The sequence below is a fragment of the Chrysemys picta genome, chromosome 4 (genome assembly GCF_011386835.1).
Source record: "Chrysemys picta bellii isolate R12L10 chromosome 4, ASM1138683v2, whole genome shotgun sequence".
NCBI lineage: Eukaryota > Metazoa > Chordata > Testudines > Emydidae > Chrysemys > Chrysemys picta.
The window spans coordinates 88,994,502-89,021,964 of NC_088794.1; the positions used below are offsets into that span (position 1 = coordinate 88,994,502).

General features: G+C 44.0%; 1 protein-coding gene across 9 annotated transcripts in view; it reads right to left on the reverse strand.

Moving 5' to 3' along the window:
• LOC103306399 (cytochrome c oxidase assembly protein COX16 homolog, mitochondrial) overlaps positions 1 to 25,585 on the reverse strand; it is a 77,195-nt gene extending 51,610 nt beyond the window's left edge. For 3 of the 9 annotated variants that reach the window (XM_065592969.1, XM_065592971.1, XM_065592972.1), the window contains exon 1: positions 6,169 to 6,238. Coding sequence is in view for 3 of the 9 variants with exons in the window: in XM_024109228.3 (XP_023964996.1) it covers positions 6,169 to 6,246; positions 25,309 to 25,404 (174 nt within the window). In the remaining 6 variants the exon portion in view is untranslated. Of the gene's footprint in view, positions 1 to 6,168; positions 6,247 to 25,308 lie in introns of those variants that run through there. The other 6 variants (XR_006174245.2, XR_006174246.2, XM_065592970.1 and 3 more) reach the window with 6 other exon arrangements.
• Between the last annotated feature and the right edge of the window lie 1,878 nt (positions 25,586 to 27,463).

The window sequence follows — 27,463 nt, forward strand, 5'->3', positions numbered from 1 at the left end:
ATAAAGGGATTCTGCTGCACATTGGGAATAGAATCCAGGAGCCCAATTCTTTCTGAACAGGATATAGGTAAAATGCCTATTAAGGTCAGTAGGGGTTACTTAAACCCTGCCTGGATGGGGACCGAGAGAGATCATGGGGCCTACCTATGGTCTCTTGACTCCCATTCCTGTGCCTTAACCACCAGGTTGAATGCCAACAACAGGGACCCCAACAATAGGCTGAAGCCCTAAAAATGAATGGGACTACCCTGAATATAGGCACACTGCAGTATTGCCAATCCTAAGGGTTCAAAAATAATGAGTCAGCCCCCCCAAAATCATGTAGTTGCTTAAAATTTTAAAATATAGTAAATATTTGGGTTTTGTCTTTGCCTTTGGACAGTGATTCTCAAACTTTTGTATTGGTGACTCCTTTCACACAGCAAGCCTCTAAGTGCGACCACCCCTTATAAATTAAACCCCTCTTTTTACATTTAACACCAATATAAACGCTGGAGGCAAAGCAGAGTTTGGGGGTGGATGCTGCCAGCTCACAATCCTCCCCTCCCCCATGTAATAACCTCACAACCCCAGTTTGAGAACCCCTGCCTCTGAATTTCTGAGCCTGTAGGGGTCATTTTTTCCAGCTTTTCGCCACAACCATGAGGGCTAGAATTGTCCTTTTGTAAAATTAAAGCTGAAATTCTCATGTAATCGCTTGACTCCAGGAGCTGGGCTTTAATAACAACAAGTATTGTGAGACTCAGGCCATGGTTACACTCAAAACTTCAAAGCGCTGCCGCAGCTGCAGGTACTCCACCTCCACGAGGGGATTAGCTTACAGCACTGGGGCACCGTTTACACTGGCGCTTTACAGCGCTGTAACATGCTGCTCTCAGGGGGGTGTTTTTTCACACCCCTGAGCAGGAAAGTTGCAGCGCTGTAAAACGCCAGTGTAGCCATAGCCTCACAATAAAGTCCTAAGAGTTGTCAATAGCACAATTACTCATTGGAACAGCCTACAAGTCATCTCTAATCAACGGCTAAATGCAACTCAATTGGTCAGAGGGATTAGCTGATGGGCTCAAAGCACTGCCATTCTCCCTGGAGCTGAATGTACTGCTTCTGCACTTGTACTGCTGATCACTGCCTCCCCTACTGGTTGCCTGCATCGGAAAATGGCTTTTCACTCTGGGGAGAAGATGACAGAACACACATGTGACAGATGAGTGGAAACATTGCTTAATGCACTATTGGAAGGCACTCAGATACAATGGTGATATACATGGTATAAAAACCTATATAGAATAGAATGGGGCATTTGGAATCAAAGCTGGATCTCCCGCAGCACAGTGCAGTAACTAAATGGCCAACAGGACAGCTGTGAAAAGACATTCCTATGTCTCCTGTTTCGATGATCCAAAATTTGATCTTCAGAGAAGGTATGTCATGGTTTGGATGGCTACAGTACCTGTCTATTAAAAAAATATTCAGGTTCAAATTCCTGTCCTTACAGAAAAGTTTCCTGGAATTTAATAGAGAAGAATATTTTTTTTCTATAAAGTTTTTGAAGGATTCAACGGAATTCTATAGCAGGAATAAGTTTCACTATTAAATTGAATATATTGGTTGGAATAAAAATGATATAGAAAGGATCTCATTTTCTATTAAAGTCTATACGGTTTTTAGAGTAATTTCTATACAAAGCCATTGCTTTTGCTCCATTAAATTCTATAGGACTTTTGCATAAAGATATTTATTTTTCCTATAAGCAATTTTGCTTTGCATCTAATCTTCCCAGAAGTGGGAATAATTAGGCAACCTAACAGGAGTTCAATTTAAATGTTATCTGGATTTTTATTGCAAAAATTACTTGCGTGTCAATGGAAGTTTTCTTTTCTGAAGGCCAAATCCTCAAGTCCCTACTCAGGCATAACTCCCATTGGTTTCAGGAGGAGTTTGCAGGATTATGGACCTCAACATATGGCCCATGGTAAATAAACAAATTGGAATGTTCAGTGTACTGACATAATGTGAGTAATCTCGTTATCTGACTCCTGGGTAATTTAAATGGCTCAGCTCATTCTAAAACATGTTTTTGCTGAGGAAAAGGATGGGCTTTTACCACTCTCAAACCCAAAGAAGTTACTCTAAATAGCTATAACATCTGTTGTTGGGACACTGTCAGTTCAATGGCTGTTACACACTGACATTACTGTTCAGGCCATCATTTTAGCTAGCATGGCAATACTTTATCAAATGCAAAAATGTCACACACTAACCTTCTTCCCAACTCCTGGTATCGGACAACAAGCTAGAAAGGTATTAATAACTTAGGAATGTCCTTAATGGGGTCGTCTGTTCATTAAACCATAACAGTGAGAAAAGAAAGTGGTGCTTAGTTGCATTATTCTTGCAACAAGGCCAGCTGCTCTACTGCAGGCTCCTCTCAAATACTGTTGTGGAGTGAAAACCCTCACGCTGATCTGGCTGTCAGTTAGCTCAGCAACAGTGGTGGTCACACTGAAGAAAAAAAACCCAGGTAGACAAACCCTATTCAGGATAAGGGGACTACCCTGGTGCTACAGTTTAGGATTAAAAATTTACTGTGCATCACCGAGAGAGACCCTCCAATAGAGGTGCCCAAACCATGCCTAACCAAAGCCTGCATTAGAAAATTGCCAAGAGACCAAGTTACAGTACCGCTTGTCACAAAATGGAGAAGATTGTACTCACAATGAAGCAGCTACAATCAAAAGTGGAACCAACTGAGCCTACAGCTCTTAGTATGCAATGCTCCCATTCACAGTATCCTGGCCATATGCACTTCCATGTTGAGATAAAGGTGGGAAGAAATGAGCTCCTGGATTTTATTCCCAGCTCTGCCACAAAGTCCCTATATGAACGCAGCCAAGTTACCGTATATACTCGTTCCTAAGCCGAATTTTTTTAGTAAAAAAGGGAAGCACCACAGAAGGGGGTTGGCTTATGAATGGATATAGAGAGAAAAAGTGGGACACAGCCCCTCCCCGCAACAGAGGGAGCAAGGAGAGGCAGCACAGCCAGAAGGGAAGAATCGGGCCAGAGTCTCTCTGCTTCTGGCCATGCTGCTCTCCCCCCAGCCTCCGAAGCAGCTGCAGCCCCAGGGCTGGCAGGCTGCAGCCATGCCGCTCGGCCCCGCCCCTCAGAGCAGGCTGTGGCCGCACCGCCCGGCCCGGCAGACCACCCTGTGGCCACGCCGCCCGGTCCAGCCTGCTGGAACATGCTGTGGCTGCGTCGCCCGGTCTGGCCCGCCAGAGCAGGATGCGGCCATGCCGCCAGGTGTGCTGGAGCAGCTTCAGCCAGGCCAGAGACATCCTCCCCTGGCCCTTCCCAGATAAGGTGGGAAGGGATGGGACAGGGAGAACGTGGGAGTCCCAGGCTAGGAGTGGGGGGGGGGGGGGGGGTGTCATGTGGAGGGTGGTCACGGGGGTTACTCCCCTGACCCCCCAGCTTCTCCCCCCCCCCCAAAAAAAAAATTTCCCCACCAATTGCTGTCCCCCAATGCAGGCACAGCTGTAAGGCTGTCTTTCAAGAACCCCTTGCAAAACCTGATACAGGAGGTATGTTGGAGGTGGGACTGTACCATGCAGAGCTTCAGAGACTCTGGGCAGTGCTGCCTCCCAAAGGACAGCCCAGGGAGGTGGTGTTGGACCCCAGGGTCATCTAAGTTCTAAGGGCTTTTCCAGGGCCTAGAGCAGCCAAGGATTGGAATGGAGCTAAGGTGCTGTCTAGCTACATTAACCCACCAAGTTCTGTTCTTCACCTCTTAAAATAATCCAATGATTTTTACAAAAAGTGCCATGGAATCTTTAATGATTACAAAGGGTTAAAAGCTCATTTCTACATCTCACTGGAAAGTCAGCAGCTGAATGACTCCGAGCACTGCTATGACACTCTCTACCTTAAAGTAGCACCCTGGAACCACCATATTCACCAGGGTGATACGAGTATGATATGTTTTGTATAAAGTATATATTGTGAGGTATCATTTTAAAAGTCTTGATCTGTTGAATATTAATATCCTGTTGGATTGTATGTACTATCATTGTATGTGAAGTTATGAACCATTACTGTTTGTGTTACTGAAATACGTTGTGAGGTTGGGAACACCCACAACCATCCTTTCAGTTACACAGGAGTAGGCATCAATAGTCAGACAGCGTTAATGGCTCATCAACACCCATCAAGAAAAGAATCCACTATCCTAGAGACTTCTCAGGCTAGGTCTACACTACCCGCCTGAATCGGCGGGTAGAAATCGACCTCTCGGGGATCGATTTATCGCGTCCCGACAATCGATCCCCGAATCAGCGCTCTTACTCCACCAGCGGAGGTGGGAGTAAGCGCCGCCGACAGAAAGCCGCAGAAGTCGATTTTGCCGCCGTCCTCACAGCGGGGTAAGTTGGCTGCGATACGTCGAATTCAGCTACGCTATTCACGTAGCTGAATTTGCGTATCTTAAATAGACTCCCCCCTGTAGTGTAGATGTACCCTCAGAGAGTAACTCACATCACAGCAAAGATCTTTCCGGCAAGCTGAAAGGAAATACAAGAGAGACAGTGACATCATCACTTGGCCACTCCCTGCCCCCAACGCAACACCTGGAAGACAAAGACTTTCAACTGCAGAAGAGTAGTCCCAGTCTGTGTATTGAGGATTTGTAATCTGCTTGTACCATCTGTCAGGGTGAGACACTACTTGATTCAAATCCTGCTTAGTTTGTAGAACTTAGACTGTGAATTTATTTTTGTTTCTTAAGTAGCCAACTCTGATCTCTATGCCTACTACTTATAAATCACTTAAAAAAAATCTATCTTTCTGTAGTTAATAAACCTGTTTTATATTTTACCTAAAACAGTGTGTTTTGGTTGAAGTGCTTGTGAAATCTCAGTTTACAAAGGCTAGTGTGAGTCCATTGCACATTGAGGGAGTGGCGAACTACTTAACTTACACTGGCCAGGCTTTTGACCAGTGCAAGACAATACAATTCTGGGGTGCAAAGCTGGGGGGAATTGGCTGGAGCCTCACTATTGATGGTTCATGAGTGGCTGGAAGATCATTCATGTAACACAGTTGGGTGTGTCCCTGCCCATGGATGTCTGTGTAAGTGCAGTGCCTATCAGAGGTTTGTAGCTTGACATCAGCATCACAGTGTGAGAGGCATCCCAGGCTGGTGGGTTTGAAGGGCTCAGCAGTCATACAGTCCAGGTTGTACACCGGGGACCCAGTCACAGCCACACACTGGGGCATTGATTCAGAAGTGAGAGTACCACTCAGTGAATCACCAGCACCACTTGCTGCAGTACTCAGTGAAAAGTTCCATATCTAATATACTTACTTCCCCCAGTTATGGGTTTTCAGTTACAGTACAAGAAAGATTCTTTCCCCCCATCCCTTTAGTACAAGTTTCATATATGCGGGAAGACTGGGAGGGGAAGAAGGGTCCTCTACCTCCCTCGGGGACCCTAGAGCAACCCTCAGTGGGTATGTCTAAACTGGGAAAATATGTGACATTTTAAAATGTGTGAACTAATACATGTTGATTAACACAAAATTTTAAACACCACTTATAACGTAAGAGAGATATGGTTTAACACTTTTAAAAAGTGTGTTAGCTGGTCTTGGTCAACCCTACGCTCCTCCTACCCCACCTCACTGCCACCTTGGGTTGACCAGGACCATTTAATACCATTTTTTAAGGAGTAACACCCTGTTTACCCTAGGCACTAAGTGGTATTTAAAAGCATGTCGGTTAAAACATATTAGCTAGCAACTTCTAAAACATCACCTATTTTTCTGGTCTAAATAGGGCCATTGTAACCACCATCCTTCTGGCAAAATCACCCTCCTTCACTGTAACTCATCATTGCTCCCCTTTAATCAGTCAGAGGGGCATCTGCAGCTAAGCCATGCAAGATGTAGCAGCACTCATCTTACTTTTGCTCTCCAACCTGCCACCCAGGAAAAGTTTTAAAGTTTCATTATCATCATTATTTGTTTTGTGGCGTGTCTCCCATGGAGCCCCAACCATGGATGAGGGCCACACTAGCTGGGCACGCTACAAATACCAAATCATACTATTTTTCCAGTCCTCGCTATTTTTTGGTGCTCTCTAAATTTGAAAAAACAACAAACCACTTAACTTACCTTGCTGTGGAGTTTTTGAGCATCATAACGGATTTGAGTGAACTCACGGAGACCAAAGGACCCACCAATAATTAGGAGCTGAAATATTAAACAAAGAAAGAGCACTCACTAAAAAGACAGCACAGTACAACACACACTGGACTACTACAAGAGAACACTGACCTGCACCCATTGCAAGTGTCAGGAGGCCTCACATTCTTCCCAAGGCAGAATAAAAGACAAGGGGTGCATCACCTGATAAGCGGGGGCATCAGAGCTTCCATCCATGATAGTCTGTCTATGGATCTCACCAAATTTCTAATTTATGCAGAAAGGACTGTAGGGGGACTCCGATTTTCTCAGTGCCTGTTCCCTCCCCATCTTTCACCCTTACAATCTTCATATATAAATTGTTTTTCAAATGGCTCCTTGATTTGTCAGCAACAGAGGACACTGCTACTGGATTTGTTCTCACTATTTTCATACCAATGACAGGGAAGTAACAATGCCCAGTTGGTTTATTCTTATGCCTGGGCATAAAAGGACCCAATTAAGTTTCTGGAACAAACAAGCAAGATTGGAACAATGGTCCTGTCGTCATTTATGATGTTGCTGAAGAAATCAAACCCACTGCACTTGTATCTTCATTATTGTCCCATTTATTTTGTTGGAGCTCCCTCCACACCACTGAAGCTTATGGAAAGGAATAATAAAGGAAGAAATAGGCAAGGCAGAGTCTCATGTCAGCATGAAGCAAATCATGAAATGATTTGTTTTTACGACAGGCAGAGAGACGTCACAAAGTGTAAACATCTATTTTAACCTTTAGAGAGCCCTGCCATACTCAGACAAACCTAAAGATCAAGTGCACCATTAAGGGCTGGTCAAGTAATCTAGTTGCCACATGGAAGATCAGAGTTCTGACTCTTGCTCTGGCCTGACACACTCCTTCTGCTGTTCTCTGGCAAGGCCCATTGGCTGACATACAGAATGGGAGGGCAACAGGCTTCAAAGAGAGGCATGTCTGAGGAAGGCAATGGGAGGGGGATGTTCTGAGGACCCCAGAAGAAAAACTATCCTGTATTTTCTCTCTCTCTCTCTTCACTGCTAGTTAACTCCTTTCCTGCAGGCTGCTGCAATTCACATGGTAGCAGTTCTCCATACAATGCTGGTGTTCAAATGAAATGCATCAGGCTCATAACACAGCACGACAACATGCTGAGTCTCATACTTGTTAAAATCATGCTGCATAGACATGGTTAAAAATGTGTGCCCTTCCTAACTAGCACATTACCCCTGACAGATTATTTCAGTGATGCAGTATTTGTTGTTTTTGTTTTTTAATGTGACTTTTCTTCTCAGTTTATTCCTCCTGAAAGGTGCTGGCCAAATTGATTTTCCACTGGAAGAGGTCGGGCTGCCCCACAACAGAAACAGCAATAGGTATAACCTCCCCTCAGAAGCTGAAAGGTGACAGATTGGTAGCACTGGAAACTGAACCCTTATGGATAGCCTTAGAAATGGGCACCCTTTGGCAAGTGGCAATGAGTGCTCAAAGGAGTGAAGTCTGCACAGTCTCATTCTAATCTTGATCTTTTGGATGTACACCTCTACCTCGATATAACGTGACCTGATATAACATGAATTCAGATACAACGCGGTAAAGCAGTGCTCCCACGGGGCTGCGCACTCCAGTGGATCAAAGCAAGTTCAATATAACGGGTTAAGATTTTTTGGCTCCCGAGGACAGCGTTATATTGAGGTAGAGGTGTACATGACAATTGGAGCCAAATGTAGCAGTGGCTTTTGTGATATGGACACCTACCTGATAGGAACTGGACCCAGAACTACAACTCATTTCACAAAGCCAATCAAAGAACCATCAAGTGGTAGCAAATAATTTTCAGTAGCTAACAACCTGGACCATTATGAACCAAACTGGGCCAGATTTCTGACTCCACCATTCAAGGAAGTGATGATATTGTTGTAGATGCTGGATCAACAAAAAAACATACTGCAGAAAGCAGGGATTTACATGGGAAAAGCTTCTGCTCACTAACAAATATTTTGGTAATAAGATCTGAGAAGGAAAAAACAAAAACAAAAAACCCAATATGCTGATTCAAAGTGGTTTTAAGATCTGCCTAAATATGGCATGGGTGATTAGTCAGCAAATACATTCATTCTTCTCGTTAAAGTTCAATTGCATGAAGCACTGAGCATCTCACAGGATCAGGCAATAACTCTAACCAAATGTGGGTTGAGTCACAGCATTTATTCTCATTAAAACAAGAATCTCCTTTGAAACTGGTCCTCTTTCATAGAAAATGACTAGTGTGTTAATTAACAGCCCAGTGATTTACCTCACATTCTTAAAGCTCTAATGAACAGACTGCAAGATTGGTTTCAAGAAGTTTATTGCTATCACACACAATAGTTTACCAGCTGGAATCACTCGAACATACAGTATGAAGAATGCAGGTCTGAAGCAGCTGCACTAGAAAAGTATCTGGTACCCAGTTGTCAAACTACTCAGAAATCAATAATTAATCTCGTTAGATCCATTAAGCATTAGTTTGCCCAGCAATGAGCACTCATAAAATTATACTATACAACAGGGGTAAGCAACCTTTCAGAAGTGGTGTGCCGAGTCTTCATTTATTCACTTTAATTTAAGGTTTCGTGTGCCGGTAATACATGTTAACGTTTTTTAGAAGATCTCTCTCTCTCTAAGTCTATATTACATACAACAATAGTTTAGTTATATAAAGTAAACAAGATTTTCAAAATGTTTAAGAAGCTTCCTTTAAAATTAAATTAAAATGCTGATCTTACGCCGCCAGCCTGCTCAGCCCGCTTCCAGCCTGGGGTTCTGTTCACCTAGGCCTGCAGCGGGCTGAGCGGGGCGACTGGAGGTCAGGGCAGAGGGCTGGAGGGGGTGTGGAGGTGCAAGGCACAAGGCTGGGTGTGGAGGGGAGGTCAGGGCAGAAGGCTGGGGTGCTCGGCTCCTGGGGGTGCTCCCAGCCCCCTGCCCTGAGCAGCTCATGGCAGGGGGCTGGGAGGGATATGCCCGGTTCCACCCCCTTCCCCAAGGCCCGTCCCTACCTCTCTCTGCCTCCTCTACGGAGCAGCGAGCACGCTGCCGCTCAGCTCTGCTCTGCTCCGCTCCCCCTCACAAGGGCAGTCTCTGGCAGGGAGAGGGGGGAGGAGGAGGGGCCGGAATGCACCACGGTGTGGGAAAAAAACGGGGGGGGGGGGGGGGGGGGGAGCTTGGCTGCCGCAGGACCAAGCTTCTGCCTCCTGCCCCAGCAGGGGAGAGCGGTGGGCGGGGGGGGGAGGTTGAGTGGGGCTGGGGGCCAGGATACCCCCCCCACCGCTCTCCCCTGCAGGGGCAGGAGGCAGAAGCTTGGTCCTGCGGCAGCCAAGCTTCTCTCCTACCCCTTCTTCCCCCAGCGTGGCGCTTTCTGGCCCCTCCGCCCCCTCCTCTCACCGGGCAGGCAACGTGCCACTCAGAATCGGCTCGCGTGCCGTGTTTGGCAAGCGTGCTGTAGGTTGCCGACCCCTGCTATACAATGTATGTTCACTTTGTGTCTTATTCACATTAACGAAGGACTTACAGCTAGCCTGTTCCTCATAAGCCAAGCCCTACTAAATTAAGAATGGTCAATATACTGTGGTTTGTGAAGCCACTCTTTAACCAAAAGGAAATGACAACGCACACTCTTACTTTGCTGCATCTAAAACACTGTATATAATATGATTTAATAATCATCACCCTTTTGTCTGTGCCATAACGATGGAAAAACACTCAAAATTTCATGAAACAATAGTCATACCACGCTGTATATGTTCTGTCTTGTCTTGATTGGCAGAGACCATTTACTATATACTACCCAGCACACTTTCAGCTATATACAGTACATGATAAATAAAAATGCTACATACGCAAACAGACATACAAAAGGGGGCTGGTGAATAGAGTATCTATTTTTCTTGAAAGTCAATATCTGAACTGCACTACCTAATTTAGATTGTAACACCAAGATGCCGTCTTCCTCCAAATATAGTACAGCACTGAGCACTACAGTATTAAATAAAATATAATAATCATCAAAGGCCTAACTTGAGGCTCTAAGCAAAACAGATCGGTGGTTTCAGACTTGTACACATTACTTGTTTGTTCAGATCACAAAACCACCACCAGCCTCTGCAGTGGAGAGGCTATGACTCAGGTGGTGTGACTAATTTACTCTGTTCCTTAGAATACAGTTCCAAACCTTTACCTGCCCTAATTTTACTGACATCACCATCATATCATGAAATCTAAAGAATGTTTAAATTCTGTTTACTTTTTGCCCTTCACACAGTGAAACCAGACGGGTTGGTTCCATTTTCTCATTTCCAAATCAGAAATAGTCACCTTCCCTAACAGGGACCATTGGGTGTGCCATAATATAAATATTTCCTACCACCACTAATAATAAATAATAATTCTTACCACTGTTACAATTATGTATATAATGCTGAGCAACTGAAGGAGGAGCAGTAATTAAGTACACACTGAAAATTAAAACCAGGGTGGATTTGAATCACTAGTGAGGAAGACTCGATTTAATCATGGATTTCTACATAAAAGTGCATTCTTGTTGGTTGTTAATACATATTGTTCACAACTCAGAGATGTAGGTTTCATTTTTAGAAGGTACACACTCTACATGTTTAAAGTGATTTATTTTGAAAACTTTTCAGAATAGTTTTACAGCTATATCAGAAAATGAATGATTGTTTGGTTATTTCATTTACCAAAAGGTAATTGAAGCAGATATTTATGAACTCATTGGGAGGTGAACTATCTCCAATTCAACAGGTTAATCATTAATATTTGGAGGATTTTCTTGCCATGATGTATTAGGAGGAGAACATCACCAGACAGACATTTAAATTGTTTTATTTAACTAAAACAACAAAGTTATGCATTTGGATTTTTTCTTCAACAGCAAACATAATATTTTACAAAACAAGCATATGGATTTTTGAAAAATCAAGTTTGTTTTTGTTAAAATTGTTTTTAACTAAAATAGTTAAATGAAATATTAAAAAAAATTAAATTGGCTATGTCAGACAGGTCAACATGAGAAACTTAAAATATTGGCTTCTGCAGCTAACTCAGTCATCTTCACCTTCATTTTCCTGTTGGTTCATAATTCGGAAAAGAAAAAACAAGCTTTCCTGCTTTTTCAGGTCCCAAACGATTTCTCAGTTTGGAATGAATTAGTCCAAAGAAAGAAAATAGTCTTTCTACACCGGCAGAAGAAGCTACTGCTGTTAAAAGTGAGATCATCACTTCAACAGTCTCTGAATCCAAGTGCTTAAGTGACTTCCACCAGTTCACTGGTGTGACTTTCTTTAAAACATCATCAGCAAACATATTTCTTGAATGGTTCACCCTTAGCTCTGAAGTTTATTATAGTTGACATTATGGAGGAATGATTGCTGGATGTCCATGTCAGCCAACTTCTCTTCAGCAGTTTTGACCCTGGTACCGAGTATCGAGAATATCTGCAAGAAAATGAGCTGGAGATAGTGCTTGTTCCATTTGTTTTTTTAATGCTTGTAATTTAACTATCATTTGTGATAGACCCAGGCCAGTTGGGTATAGCAGAAGGCAGATATACTGGCCACTGGATTAAGTTTTCTGTTCCCTGACTGACCAGAGCAGGGGCTGCTCCAGGCTAATGAGAACACCTGACTCCAATTAACCTGCAAAGAGTCAGGTGAGGCCATTAAGCTAATGTGACAACCTGACTCTAATTAAGGCCCCGCTGATACTATAAAAAGGGCTCACTCCAGTCAGGCAGAGAGAGCCAGGGAAGAGAAAGTGCGGCTGAAGGGCTGGTTAATGAAGACACCCTCAAGTTCTTGATAAGGGAGCCCTAAGGTAAGGGTGAAAAAGGGAGACGCAGGAGAGCTGTGGCCCAGGGAAATGTAGCAACTCTGGCAGTGAAAGGTTGGCTGCCAACAGCTGCTACCATTGGAGTCCCTGGGCCGGAACCAGGAGTAGAGGGCGGGCCCAGGTTCCCCCTAACCCACCACTTCAGGAACACCTCCTGGGAGGGGACGTCAGGTCCTTGTCAGGACAGGAGGCTAAACTGTTCTAAAACAAGCCCCTAGGGACAGAGACTCTGGGAGTTCTCTCACCAACCTCCTTGCTGGCCTATGATGAAAAGGGCTCTGTAGACTGTAACCCTGGCCCTAGAGAGAGAAGGGCTACATGGAGGGTCACAGAGAGCCACTGAGGCTAGCATATACCGCCTAGAAGCGCAGGACCCATGGGGGCAAGGTCAGAGCTCTGCCATACATTGCCTATTTTTCTTTTTAAGATCTCACTCAGTTCCTTCCAAATTTCAACAGCATCAGCTGTAAAACAGCTATTTCCCTGCATTTTGTTCAAGGCTACAGAAATATGCTTCAGAGTACTCAGCATGTGTTCAACATTTCTCTTAAGCTCAACGTTGAGAACTTTGGCTGTGGGAGTGCCATCTATTTTTTCACGATTTTGTTCACAAACTCATCAGATTAGGCCAGTTCTTGATATAGTGCTCAAAACAGTCCACTGAGTTCCATTGCACGTCTTGTGGGAGAGTTAGCTTGGTTCCTCGCATTTTTTCCAGAGCAGCTGCTGCAAAGTGGTTGTTATGGAAGTATATTGCAATTTCAACAACATTAGCCTTTATTTCTGGAGCACTGAAGTCTTAGGCTAGGAGGTGCATCAAATGAGCACTGCAACGGTATGTTATTCGCTTGGGACTCTTTTCTAAATAATTTCTTCTCATCTTGAATACATCTGCAGCATTGTCTGTGACCAAGATGCATACTAGACATTTGAATTTTTTTTTTTCAGTTTGTTGTAACTTTTATTGCTACTTCTTGTGAGTATTCTGCTGTGTGTGCATTTCCTGATGTATCAATTGTTTCCGTAAGGAAGACATTCCCTTCTTCTGTTGTCAGACAAGCACATACAACAGGATCATTGTGGACATTGCTCCACCCATCAAGACTCAAGTTAACAATTTCACCCTCTAGACCTTTTGCACACTACTCAATTTCTCTGCGACATCTGCTCTGTTGGGTGGACTGTATCCTGGTCTTAATCACTGAACCATGTTAATGAAGTGTGGGTTCTCAATCATATGGAAAGGAGAGTTTGTTGCATAAACAAATGGGGCAATTTTTTCCATCAACTACCTCTTTGTAATCTGCTGGTTCTTATCACAAACTTATCTATGGTTGTTCCTGGATGATGGAGATTTTTTTTTTTTCTTTTTGCTACAGGTGATATACTGTGGCTATATGACATACATGATATGACAAACACTATCATTGGCAGATAACTCTGAAACTATAGAAAGTGATGGTGATCTTGAGGGTGGATAGTCTTCAGAATCCTGTATGTTGAGGATGGATTCTCCTAAACAAAATAAGTCAATGCAGTTATTTAATATTACTCTTTGCATTCACTGACACTCAGTACTACTTTAAAGGTGAAATTGTAAAAGGATTTCAGCTATTTATCACAACTGCATCTAAAATGATACTCTACGGTACTAACAACTATATTTTTTTGCTCAAACATGAGAATTCAAGAATAGTCCAGAAGGAAGACAGGCAGTCCTTAAGAAAGAAGTATGAAATAAAGTTTATCAACCTGAAGATCCTGCATGTTCAGTGCGACAGGGTCCGCTTACCCCACACTAGCCCAGGCAGGGTTAAGCCCATGTTATTGACAGCAGAAGTCCTGCCTCCCTGGCAAGACTGGGCATGCTCCAAGTGCTCTAGTAGTATAAAGGGCGGGAGCCCAGCTCATTCTGGGCTGGAGGCTGCAGGGGAAGGACGTGCCTGGGAAGCTCCTGCGGCGGGCCAGCCACAGCCCCTGATTGCACCAGGAATCAAAGCCCTGCACGGCCTGCCTGCATCCAGGCGATTGGAGGAACCCTTGGAGATGACTGGCCTTGCCAAACACAGAGGACCCGACATCTCCTGGGAAACCTCAACACAGATTCTGGTAAGAAGTGACCCTGGTAGAGTGACTGAGTGGTACCTCCCCGCCCTCCCCCGGGGAAACTCAGCGTGTTTCAGTAGGACCCCCCTGCTGAGTCAGTGGCAAGGCACTACGCCACTGTTAGGGCCCTGAGTGGGGCCCAGTGGAGTCGGGTGGGCCCGGCCCCCCTACCGGGGCTGCCACACCCCATAAGGGGTGCCCCAATCCTATAGACGCTGGCCACTAGGCCCCGCATCAAAGGGCGGCTCTATAGACTCTGGCCGCTAGACCACGCTGACCTGCACTGAAGGGCTGCTTTATAGATTGTGACCGATGGGCCACACTGCCCTGACTCTAGGGGCGTGGACCGTCACATTCAGACATGTTCCTTTCATCACCTTCACCGCAGCTTCCTCCTGAGAAGGAACACTTCTCATGATGTTTCATTCTGGCAACCAGGCCTTGCATTTCTTTGTTGCACTGTTTGCATTTTGCACACATGCCTGTCTTACCCACAGGTAGAGGAACTTCATTAAAATATTCCCAAACTGGGTCTCTTTTATGGTTTGCAGCCATTATAGGTTTTCCCTTCTAGTGAGAGTGGTATGGTAGATCTCAAATCAATGAAGACTACACTCAAAGACCTCAAGACTTCTGGAATATGCTGCTCAAACAGTTCCACTTTTGTTTCTACTGCCTGTCCCTCCCTTCTCACATTTATCTCCAGACTTCTCCTTATCCAAATCTATTCCACCCCCAACAATCTTCTATTAATTGAACTTTCTGAAACTTTGCACTTTTAGAGAGGTAAGGGATTGACTGTGTACGCAAATTTGCAGAGGGACAATAGGGTTGAGGCCTGTTATTTCTCACCTCTATTTTATTTATTCGTTCATTTAAAAATATTTTTGCTGTTAACAAGCATGTTATCTCTGGAGACACAAACCCACAGTTTGAGAACTGCAAAACTAATCATCTCTGATGGTATCTTCTAGACTGAGCACTGAGTCCCATTGGGTGGATAGAAAGATTAACCTAAATAATGTATACAGAAGCCCTTGGAACCCCATAAGATTGGATCCCTAATCCATGAACTAATTTACAAAACTATTCTTAAACATTACATGAATATATTGTCTTGTACTATAGAATTTATAATCCTTATTCGATGATGAGATATCTGAGCTATAATGTATCCTAATTAAAAATTTTAAATTGATAAAATGGTTTTTGAGGGAAAAAAATCTAATCTGTTATAAATCAAAACTGACTTTAAAAGAAAATCACTGATTTTTATCCACCCTGATTAAAACACATTTACTCACCCCAATTCTAGTAACCTGCAAATTGCTGCCCCACATTTAATCAGATGACCCAGCATACCCTATGCTGTGGACAACCCAACTGGAGAACAGAACCAACTTGAAAAGCTCAGATAAACCTGTGTTTTGTTTTTTTTGTGAGAAAGCTGTTAATATTTTACACTTTATAGAATGTGCAAGAGAAGAAATAAAAAAGGTTCTGAATTCATTACATACTGAAATGTGCCCCTGACTAGTTATTTTGAAGCATTCAACATATGGATCTAATGGTGGTATTTTTTCATTTTTTTTTTGACATCTAAAGGTCAGCTTTAAAAATACATACATATAACTTATACAATACTTTGCATACTAGTAGCACTGCCACCATAAATACAGTCTTAAACGTTCCAAACTGGATTATTCCTATATGCATCAATGATTATCTATAAAATAACCCAACATTTTACCGTAATCATGCATGCACAGAAGACTAACATGTTGCAAAGTAGAATAAAAGAATGTGACATAAGAGTACCATCTGTCACATAAATTCAGCAACCTCAGTAAGCGTTTTATGCAAAAACAATTGACATTAAATTCTCCTTAACTTTATTTTTAAATCTACCCATTCTCTTCTCTGTTGAAGTGTGTTATGCAAACAGTTATGGATGGCATTGGGCTGATTATTAAGGCTGCATTTCAGATGGAGGATGCTAGTGCTTGTCACCAATTAAAATGGAGTTGTTCACTGATGGCATGAGAACTCCCTGACTTACTGCACTTCCCTGAGTTATCCTGAACAATCTAAAGCAGCCACCCTTAGTCTCTTGGGTTAGCAAAATAACAAGAGCCAATTTCTCTGACATCACCTAGCAATTTGCTGTATTATAGAATCCCCGTTGCTAAAGAAACTCATTCCTGCTGCAGCACCGATTGTGAAAGCCAACTTACAAAATTACATTTGCTTTGTCATAAATCCCTAAATTAATCACATCACAATATTCAATACTGGCAACTCAGATCATGCACTGGTGAAAAGAAAGCAGGAAAATGTTATGAAATATATTACTGGAGCAGTAATATGATAATTTTCAAGCCAGTCTTCTCCAAGACAGCTGCTGCCAAAGCCTCAAGCTCTGCATTGTGTAGCTGCAAAACTGGAAGTCATGAAATTTTTTTTTGGTTTGCAGTGATCAGAGTTAAAAGGTTTTGGGGGTTTCCTTTTTTAAAAACTGTTGTGTGTGCAGTTCAGTGCTGGTGAGAGGTGCCGGCTGGACAGCCCTGGAGAACGAAGTCCTCTATTTATCCACTAAACAAGTGCAGCAGCACTGCAAGCTTCCATCCCACCAAAACAGCTATCTGGCTCAACTCTGAGCTGGAGGGATGCCCCTCTAGGGCAAGGCGATAGTTTAGTCTCCATGGACATTTCAAATCATTGGTCCCTATGCTGTGACTGCTAATAAGGGAGACAATTAGTGCCAGCTGTAGTGGTGGTTTTGTACCATGAACATTTGTCTAAATGGGAAGTTTACTGAGACTCCCAACTCATTTCGTATGAACAGCCTCCAGATGGTAACGTATAGTCCAGGGGTGAGCAAACTTTTTGGCCTGAGGGCCACATTGGGTTCTGAAACTGTATGGCGGGCTGGGTAGGGAAGGCTGTGCCTCCCCAAACAGACTGGCCACCGCCCCCTACCCGCCCCCTCAGAACTCCCAACCCATCCAAACCTCCCTGCTCCTTGTCCCCTGACCACCCCCTCCCAGGACCCCCTGCTCCTAACTGCCCCCTGGGACCCTACCTTCTACCCAACCCCCCCTTGCTCCCTGTCCCCTGACTTCCATGACCCCGATCCACAGGCCCTCCAGGACTCCCATGCCTATCAACTCCCTGTTCCCTGACCGCCCCCAACCCCCACATCTCTGCCCCCTCCAACCGCCCCTGCTCCCTTGACTGCTCCCTGCCCCTTATCCAGCCCCCCCCCCCCCCCCTTACCATGCCGCTCAGAGCAGCAGGACTGGCAGCTGCACTGCCTGGCCAGAGCCTGCCACACTGACGCTGCAGGGCAGGGGGAACTGCAGGGGAGGGGCTGGGGGCAGTCAGTCAATCTGTGTGTGCTAAATCCAAGTGTGAAGACAAATGGGACAGAGAAATGGATTAGGGGTAAAAAAAAATCATCTCACACAAGCCTAATTTTTCCCCTCCCACCTTATTTCTTCTCCCCTTTCATTTGAGCAGAAATCTGGGTGGGATCGTTCAGTTTGGTTCTCCTCCCCACAGAAGGGGGAGGGTCTCTAACTCAGGACTCCTCTTTGTGGCAAAAAGATTAACCTGATTTTCATTACAGGCCATAGAGCTTCCTTTTGAAAGGTGCTAGAGTGCCTTGAAAAAAAAAATATTTGATGCAAAGCACAAATTAAGAAAAAAATGTTTAGGAATTGTGTGTTAGCAGATGACAACCAATAGAGAAAGGAGTGAACATCATTACAGTGCATAAATACTTCTAGCTTAGAAATCAGCAATAGCCTCTCTTCTGCTGCAACCTACCCAAGTTGAAAACAAGGGCCAGCCCTGCTGGGAAACCTACTCCTTAACAAACATTGCAACCTGTTGTTCTGACTATTCTGCCTCCTGTAGCCACTGCCAGCAGAATTCTTCTGCACTGTTCATACACAACTAGAGAAACACAGAAGGGTGTATATGTGTATTTCATGAGCAGATAAAATATACCAAGTAAAGGGCCCTGCTGACAACCCTAGGGCAGCAACTTGGTTTAAAAAAAAAAAAAAAAAAAAAAAAAGGCAGATTGTTCTATTCAAGATTGGAGGCAATGGCATTCAGGCCTCAGATTGCAGGTCTCAGCACACAGTACTCCATCTTGTTCCAAGCAACCAGATCATCTGAATCAGTTTGGAGCACTGCATATTGGGACCATATTCAATGTAGTAAGATGAGGCCCTGAAACATAATCCCTTGTATCAGAGGCCTGGTATGAGACTTAAGGCCTGAACTAAAGTAATGGTCAAGACTTTAACATAAGCAAAGTTAAACTGTGAATCAGAGGCAGGCACTGCTCACAGAAGCTGGCAAGAAGGTGGCTGATAGTGCACGTATGCACATACCTAAAAGGTACTAAGCACTAGTAAGATAAACATGTGCCAGGATGGTACCAGAACATTCCGGTACTAACATTCCACATAGATAATAAGGAACAGGCTGACCCATCCTAAAGACAGGGTCAAAAGGATAATATGATGGATAGAGTTGTTTTGTTCGAACCAACATGTACCAGGAGAGACAGCAATATGTCAGGAGTGATGTGTGACTTGTTTGTACCTGTGTATAAGAATGCACCCTTGAGTGGTTGTCTTTTGTCTGGCTTACGGGGCAGTGAAGAATCCTGCCACTGACTGAACTGGTCCATTGTCAGGGAGCACATATATACGAGCAGAACTGTCGACATCTGATCCAGGGAGTTAGAGACTGCGTTTCATTTGACAATAAACCTGGCCTGGTGCCTTATCGGAGTCTGTGGTCCATGGGGTTGCTCTTGGGGTCTACTGTGCCAGCTATCTGCGCAGAGCTGGGGCAGCACACAGAGGGAAACACACACACACACACACACACACACACAAAAACTTATCATTGAACACAGCAGAGCATCACAGCGGTGATGCTGGACGACATTCGAGATGCGAATGGCTGGGGGCCACATTGTAAAGCTCGGTTTTGTCACACGCTGTAGACACTGCGGTCTATTTTTTTGGCAAAAAAATCTTGTTTATTAAAATGTCCATTTCTTAACGTATGGGAGAACGCAGAAAAGGCATTTAATAGAAACCAATCTCAGAACAACAGAGGAAACAGCAACCCATATGTTCCTTTGCGTGAGCATTAGCAAAAATGGGCTTTTTCAACCAGACTGTTGTCATCTTGCATTATACACAGTGCATGGACTGGTCAGGTGACAAGGGAATTTCACTCAGCAGCTGCAGCTGTTTGGAGAATAAATATGCTGTGGTGGTCAAGCACAGCTTACTGTTACAAACAACACTGCCCCTTTCTTTAAAAAAAAAAAATAAAAAGGGAATCCTAGTACCATTTTAAAAACTAAGTTTACTGCCACCCATAAATCATAGGTGCAAATCCAGCTAAGGTTTATTGTGACCAAGGCTCTTTCCATCTGATCACACATTGGTGGTTTCTGAGCGTGAAAAGATGCTGGTATAAGTTCAGTTACCATTAGACTAATAGCTACATTACAAAAAACAAAGAAACCATCACCACTGTTGCCATTAACTGTCCCGCTAGTTGTCAGTATTAGGACAGGGCTAAAAACTGAATGAGCCACGGAAACAGAACTAACCTCCTGCCCCTCTCTGTGATTCCACCTGATAAGGACAGAGACATATTGCAGGGCTGTACAGAGGAAATGGGGCGGAGGAGGAGAAGGAAGCCAACATCGCCACTACTGATGTGTATCTTTTCTGAGGATAAACAGAGGACTTCAGTCTACATGACTCTCAGGCTGGCCCATTCTACCAGCACTAAATTCACACATACACAATCTCTTCAAAATGAAGTTGGGGTCCTATTCACAGAATAAAAGAACATTGCTTTGTTTTCGGAAGACATTCATTCAGAAACTCTCTCACATGCCCTGGACCTAAATCAACGCACTGAAGGACTAAGGAAAGACACTGTACGTCAGCTAATTCAGGCAGCCGTACTAGGTTACCAAACTAAGACCAGAGCTGAACCAGCCATAGCAGACCATTCAGGTGTGCACACTAGCTTCCAGCATACCATAGGCTGTTTCAAAGGATGGTCTCACCTAGAGCAGTGCCATACTCCAGAAAGGATGCAGCTGAATAAGAGTTTAGAAGCAGTGGTGCAGCAGGGACCCAGTACAGAAACTCATCTCATCATTAGATTAGAGGAGCAGTGCTTGGAATAATAGCCACAGACACATACCGGTGACAGCATGTGAATCAGTGGTTGGGAGAAATTGTTTTAAAGACTAAAATAGCATTAACAAAAGATTTTTATCCTCTATGTACAGCACTAGTAGGTGTTTGTTTACATATACATCAGTTTACCTACAAGACTCAGAAGCCAGTTTGGGTCTCAAGGGTAAGTATTAAGGCCCATTTGTTCTTCATCTACACATTCTAGGCATATGAAGATTTCAGTTCAATATGTTTCATACAGTAAATTGTATTTTGAACAGAAAAGTCATGAGGCAATAAATATAAATTCCCTGAAGATTCTGAGATTCACCTTCTGTGAATTTTTAGTGGAATGCTATGTGAGCTTAAGGGTGCCATGATGCTGGCAGAGCATCAAGAAGCAGAGGAAATGCTCCTTGTGTGTTTGTAATGGGAGTTTTGGCACTTGATGCAATAAGTGAAGACAATGTAGTAACGATCTGCGTACCCAGAAATTAATGTCAGCAATGTCCCTTAGAATTTTTATTCATAGCAAGAACCTTTCTCAGTTCTAGGATGTGCCATCTTCACTTAGATCCTACAAGGTAATGGAAGTGAAATGTGCTCAGCATATTACAGGATCAGGCATTGAGAAATTCACCTACTTTTTGGAGTCTGAACCCACTTCATTAAGAGATCCTCAGATTGTTTTTTTAATGTATTTAAATAAATGGCTGAGTGGCTTCACCAAACCATTAGGCCTGCAAGAGACTGCCCACCCAAAAAACACATTGCATGGTAAAAAGGCAGGCTCCAGAATGCAGACAAAAATCTTTCTGAACACTAGTCAGAGCTTCCAGAGCTTTCAACTAGCGATAAAAATAACCCCAAAAAACATATAAATCCAAACTGTCCCGCCAGCAGAATGTTTATTAATTTAACCAGACAAATAAGTCTTTAGTAGGAGCCTGGCAGACCACTGTCATTCCTTGATGGTGCTTAGAAGTACTGACCACTTATTCCAATGCTGCTGGTGTGTTCCTTCCTGGCTGAACTCTGTTCCCTGCTCTGTATGTGACACAGACAAAGAGCAAAGTGCTGATTAATAGGAATACACAAAATGGCAATGCAACAATATGCACAGCACTTTCAATGCCAGAGGCAGAATTCAGAGGAAGAATGGGAAACACAAGCCATTTTTATTACAGCGCAGAGAGAGAAACCGATAAATGTAAAGAAGACAGAAGAATCTACCTTTATCAGGCTAGAAAGTGCAATAGTTCAAGATGCTACAGTTGAGACTATATCTCTGTATGCAATAAAAAGTTAGAATTCAAGGTGCATTTTAAAAAGGTCTACCTGCTATGACTCAAGTTCAGAGCCTCAGGTTTCTGTTTTTCTCTTACAATATCTGATGGCAGAGCAAGAATCATAAGAAGCTCCACATTTATATTCCTTATACAGCTTTAGGTGCTTAGAAAGTCATTGGCTGTAGCAGACAAACGAAGAACAATTAACTTGACTCTTGGCTACTACTGTGAGCGTAGGAGGTGATTTGCAACACTCATTTTAAAACATTATTTATTTGTAATTTTTAAGTGAGTACGTATTTTCTTAATCATTTGGAAAAACAATCTGTATTTGTCTGAAGGAAATGCATTTCCAGTCACCTTTAAATGTGTTAATTGCACTGGAAAGTAATCTTACATGCTCAGTGTCTCGGAAGAGTGTATGGTGCCAGCTCCATTGGCAGTAGTACCAAAGAGCCTTGCTGGCACAGTATCATCTCAAAGTGTCACAGGAGGAATGGGACACTGACAGACATATCCCTATTCAGGCAGACAGAGTTATCTGTGGAATAAGAAACAACACTGACTGAAAGCTAGGACCCTTCCGCTGTAATGGAGAACCAAGTGTCATACAGGCCTGCATGATAACCTGCAGGTGGTAATGAAAGAGTTAATCCCCCTGTTCCGTTCTGAAATAGGAAAGGGAGAGAGATGGATACAGCAGGAAATAAAGATAAGTACACTAACTGGATACACAGGCAACACAGCCTTCTTCCTCACAATAGCAAGTTCAAGTTACAGCTGCAAGGTCAGTGGAGTTCATTCCAACATCTACACAGATGTTACCATCTTAGTGCTTCAGGACTCTACACCCTCTAGCATTCAAGCTGCTAAATGTTGTTCCATGCCAGGTTACATCACTTTCCTAAGCACATGTTGCCTTATGCCAGGCACTGGTATCACCATATGTCAAGTTTGTAGAATTAAAGAAAATGAGATTCACTGATTTATCTTGGGGGTGAGGGTGGAGATCTGTCCCTGTTCATTCCATTGATTTGTTAATTCGCACTCTCTACAGTCCAGCTGGTGTTGGGAAGAAAACACTCTTTCCTGCTAGGATAATGTGACTGAGGAACTTTGATGATCAGAGGCTGATAATTTGAGGCTTTAAAGATCACTTAAATAAGAAAACCTCTGACTCAAAGCAGATCAAAATTATAAATTCACCCTGAAAATGTGTAAATATACAAATATACAAAGACCAACAGTCTTTAAGATTATCTTTTTCACTCAGATCTGCAGAAAGAGTGGCAGATTAGACTTCAAGTTGTAAAATGAAAGACAATGAGGTTCATTTCAAGGCAGTTTGAATGTATTTTTAAATGAATTTAGTGCTGATGAAAGGGCTGACAGACCTCATGACTAAAGACCTCTTTTTATCAACAAAGCAAGTATGGCACAGGAAACAACATTCCAAGTTTTCCTCACAGTAGAACAATGCTATGTACCAACAACTTCTGAAGAAATTAAGCATCTATTCTTTTTGGTTGCAAAGACATTGTTGCCTCAGTTCACAGTTGGTATCTTCCTGACTATGCACACAGATCCAGTGCCACTGCTGCTGCTCCTAGCTTCCCAAACAGTATGAGTGAAGTTAACAAGATTCTGTTTAGCTTCACTGATGCTATTCAGAACTCCTTGAGCAGATGTGAAATTAACAAGAATCATATCCTCACCACTCTCTTCCTGCATTGGAAAGCTCTGGAAAGCAAAAGAGGGGCTCTGAAGTATGTACAGGGGGAGAAAAACTTTAAAGGGAGGGGGCTAGGAAAGAGATATAGTACGAGACTCTCACTCCCCAACCAACAATAAGGCATCCCCAGGGATAAGAGCTATGGTTATTAAGTGTTGAATTTGTTAATAGCCTTTTATTTGAAATGTCACCTTGTCGTTGCATTAAGGAAAGGGGGTAAGTAGGAGCCCCTGATTTACCTTCTTTACATCATTGTTTTACATATCTCTATCAAGTCACCTCTTTGTCTCCACTGTAAAAGGATTAAATTGTATACTTTAATATCTCCTCAGACAGAAGCCCTGCTGTGGGGCTAAGAATTGCTATTGCCTTTCTTGATCCCCTTCCATTTCTACTTTATCTTAGCTTTTTTGAGATGTGTTGACCAAAACTGAACAAAGTTTTCAAGGTGAGGGTATACCATCAATTTATATAATGGGATAACATCAGGATTATTTTCCACTATTTTTCACTCACCTTAAAAACCTTGTTTGCTTTTTTGACCATCACAATGCATGTAGATCTTTTCACCGAGCTGTCCACATTGCTGGCTAGGTCTTCCTTTTTGAGTGAAAAGAATGAGGGGTACTTTGGCACCTTAGAGACTCAAACATTTATTTGGGCATAAGCTTTCATGAGCTAAAACCCACAAGTACTCCTCGTTCTTTTTGCTGATACAGACTAGCATGGCTACCACTCTGAAACCTTTTTGAGTGGTTACATTTAAAACTCATCAGCACATTTGAGCACTTGAATTATTTCTGCCAATATGCATTCTTACGCTTACCTATACTGAACTTTATTTGACATTACCCTGCCCAATTGCACCACTTCGTTTGGTTACTCTGGAGTTTAATTCCTTTTTCTAATCTTAGTTATCCTAAATAATTGTGCAGCATCTACAGTTTTGCCACATCACTCATCTACCTATTCCTTCATTTAGAAGTACAGGCAGCACAAAAAGCCATTGCAGAGCTACAGCTCAGTAGTAACTAAACCCAAGTCTCACACACACCCCTCTATACCAGCAGTTCTCAAACTTTAGAAACTGAGAACCACCGTTTTGATTTGAAATTTTGCCACAGACCTCCAAGCCCCCACCTCTCAGACCCCCCTCCCCTTTGCTTGCCCTCCCCCTCCCAGCATTAGTGCTGCAGCACAGACGCTTCCTACATCTAGGGAAGGGCACTGTAGTTAATCTAACCCGCTGAGAGGTTAAGCTAAGTCATTCATAACCGAGCAGCGTCTATAGTGGGAGTAGGGTTGGCCTATGTGCCTAACAGGTCTGAGCGATGCAGCCAGGTAGGGAAGGCTCTATGTGAACGAACGAACACCAGCAACACCATCGTCTAAGCGCCTGATTTAAACAAACCAAGTATCCAACAGCGCAGCCTTTGAACAGCGCGCTCGGAAAGTCTTTCACAAAGAAATCGGGGTTTGCCCGCCCCGGTTAGCGTCTCCCGGGGTCCGCCACAACCCAACCCGCTCAGGCGGGGCCTGTCCGCTCTCAGCAGCGACCCGGCTCCGCACCGAGCACCGGCAAGCGGAGAAGGGGACCCCAGCGCTCCGCTCACAGCGGGGCTCGGAGGCGAGGTGCACCGGGACAGCGCCTCCTGAGCCGGACACGACACGGCGGCCTCAGCCGGGCTCCCCCGGGACCGGAGCGGCGGGGACGGGAACCGAACCGGTAACGCCCCCCACACAGACACAGCCTGGGCGCGGCGGAGCCTCCCAGTAGCGGGACCACCGACCGGCTCCGGAGAGCGCTATTGGCCCCGCGCCATCCACCAGGCCCCGCCCCCTGCTACTCACCATCATGGGGACCCCATATCGCAGCGTCTTATTCTTCACGAGCGGCCGCAGCCTCTCCAAGCCCCGCCGCAGGCTCCGCGCCGCCGCCTCCTGCATTTGACCCCGCCCCAACACTTCCGGGAGGCGCGGTCCTTTTCAAAACCAGCCCCCCGCGGACACCGCGCCCTGAGCAACTCGGTTCCGCCCCGCTGCAGGGAGGGGCCACGCTCAGCGCAGGCGCAGCCATAGCATGACGTGAGCTTCGGGAACGCGGCTGGACAGACCCGCATCCAACCCCCGGCACTCGCTGCGGGGCGCCCCGCTCAGAGAAGAGTCGGGGGGGGGGGGCAGTGTAACATTAAACTGTTTCCGGTGTAATTTGCGGCAGGTAGCGGATACTGCAGGGAGGTTCCCCATGTCGCAGCGAGCAACTTCCGCCCCCCTCGCCCCCGCTCCAGGGGTGGGCGGAGGTGGAAGGGGGGATTGTGGAGCATGAACGTCACAGCTTTAGTGTGGCCATGTGGACAAGCCCTCATTAACCAAAGGGGAGGGAATAAGGGAAATTGAAGGCGGGCGGGAGGAGAGACTCTAATTCCTTGAGTTTAAAATGCTGAAGTTGGTTCGCCCTGTCATCTACACAACCCGCAGGCCTCAGGCCCTGGGATGACATACCTCTGATAGCATAGCAGAGGAGCAGTATTACCGCAGTATCGGAGTTGTCAAGACATGGACAGGAATAAGTGCATTTAACACCCGAGTCACCCTTATAGTTTGTGGCCTCACTGCTAACAAGGTGTGTTTTTAACTGCGGGGGATCTTCCCGGCTCTTTGAGCTCTGCATTAGCTACTCCACTAAAAACAATGGGGGAGACAAGGCACTTCAGTTTCACCACAGGGTAAACGAGGTGAGGTCAACATTATGCCTCTGCCCAACTAATGCAAAGAAGTAACAGAATAATTTATGTAAAAATATCTTTGATTTTGGCGAGAAGTACGAAAAGCAAACTTGTCAGAATGAAGATCATCACCGAAACGTATCAGAACAAAATAGGCAGCAAACCTAAAGGCTATAAAATTAAATCTTCAACTAGAAATGTAAACAATTCAGAAGAAAACACATGTGCACAGCAAATGAAATAATAGAAGAGTAGTGTGTTTCCGTGTTTACAGAAATAAGAATTTTTAATACATTTTAAATTAAAGTGTGTGTGGGAGGGGAACCATATGTTACTTTGGAAGTCCAAAGTGGCATTGAATGTTATAGTGGGATTCTCAAAAGCCTCTAAGTCCTTTTGTCCCTCAGAGAATATTTGGGAACCAAGTTCTACACACAAGTGGTGATATGAAAAAGCACTAGGGTACAAGATAGAGAAGCAAAACAACAGTGACTAAGGTGATCCCCATTGGCAGATCAAAAGAAACTGAAGAAGTTTTGATATCAACTCAGGAAATCAGTCAGACTTGGTATGCATATGAGCCTGAAGAATAAACTTGTGTCATAAATTAAAAAATGTAAATTACAAAAGTGAGATGTGATTGCTGAAGCTACTAGCAACTATTTAAATATGAATTACTATTTGCTAATAAAAATATAAAAAGCACAATGACATCTGCACAATTATAATGATGACATGCCAAGAGTAATAAAAATAGCATTTTTAAAAGTAAATAATTTAAAGGAATGAAACTACATTTACAGTGCATTACAAGAAAAAGGCAGTCCAATTCAGGCAATCTGAACAGCAGCCAAGACAAATTTGTGAACTGCCATGAGGCTTTATGCAGACATATAAACAGATTAGGACAGGAGCGCCAGAAGCTTCCTAGAAGTGGGAGGGCAACTGTCACCGAAACCATGGCCCTGGCCCCTGCTCTGCCCCTTCCCCCGAGGCTCTACCTCCACTCGCTCCTCTCTGCCCCTCACCCCACTGCTCGAGCTTAAGGCAGATAAAAAGTGATGGGGTCATTGCCCCCAGCCCATCCTGTTCCAGCACCCCTGGATTAGGTTTTTTTTAAAAATCAAACAAACAAAAAAACCACTAATACCATATATGACAATTATAATTTTTAGGGGGGGGCTGTACCTGTAAAATATTTCACCACGTCCAGTCTTTTTTAGCAGCTCAATATATCACTTCAGATAAAGCAGCACAGCCTTATCTAGGCATTGGGATGC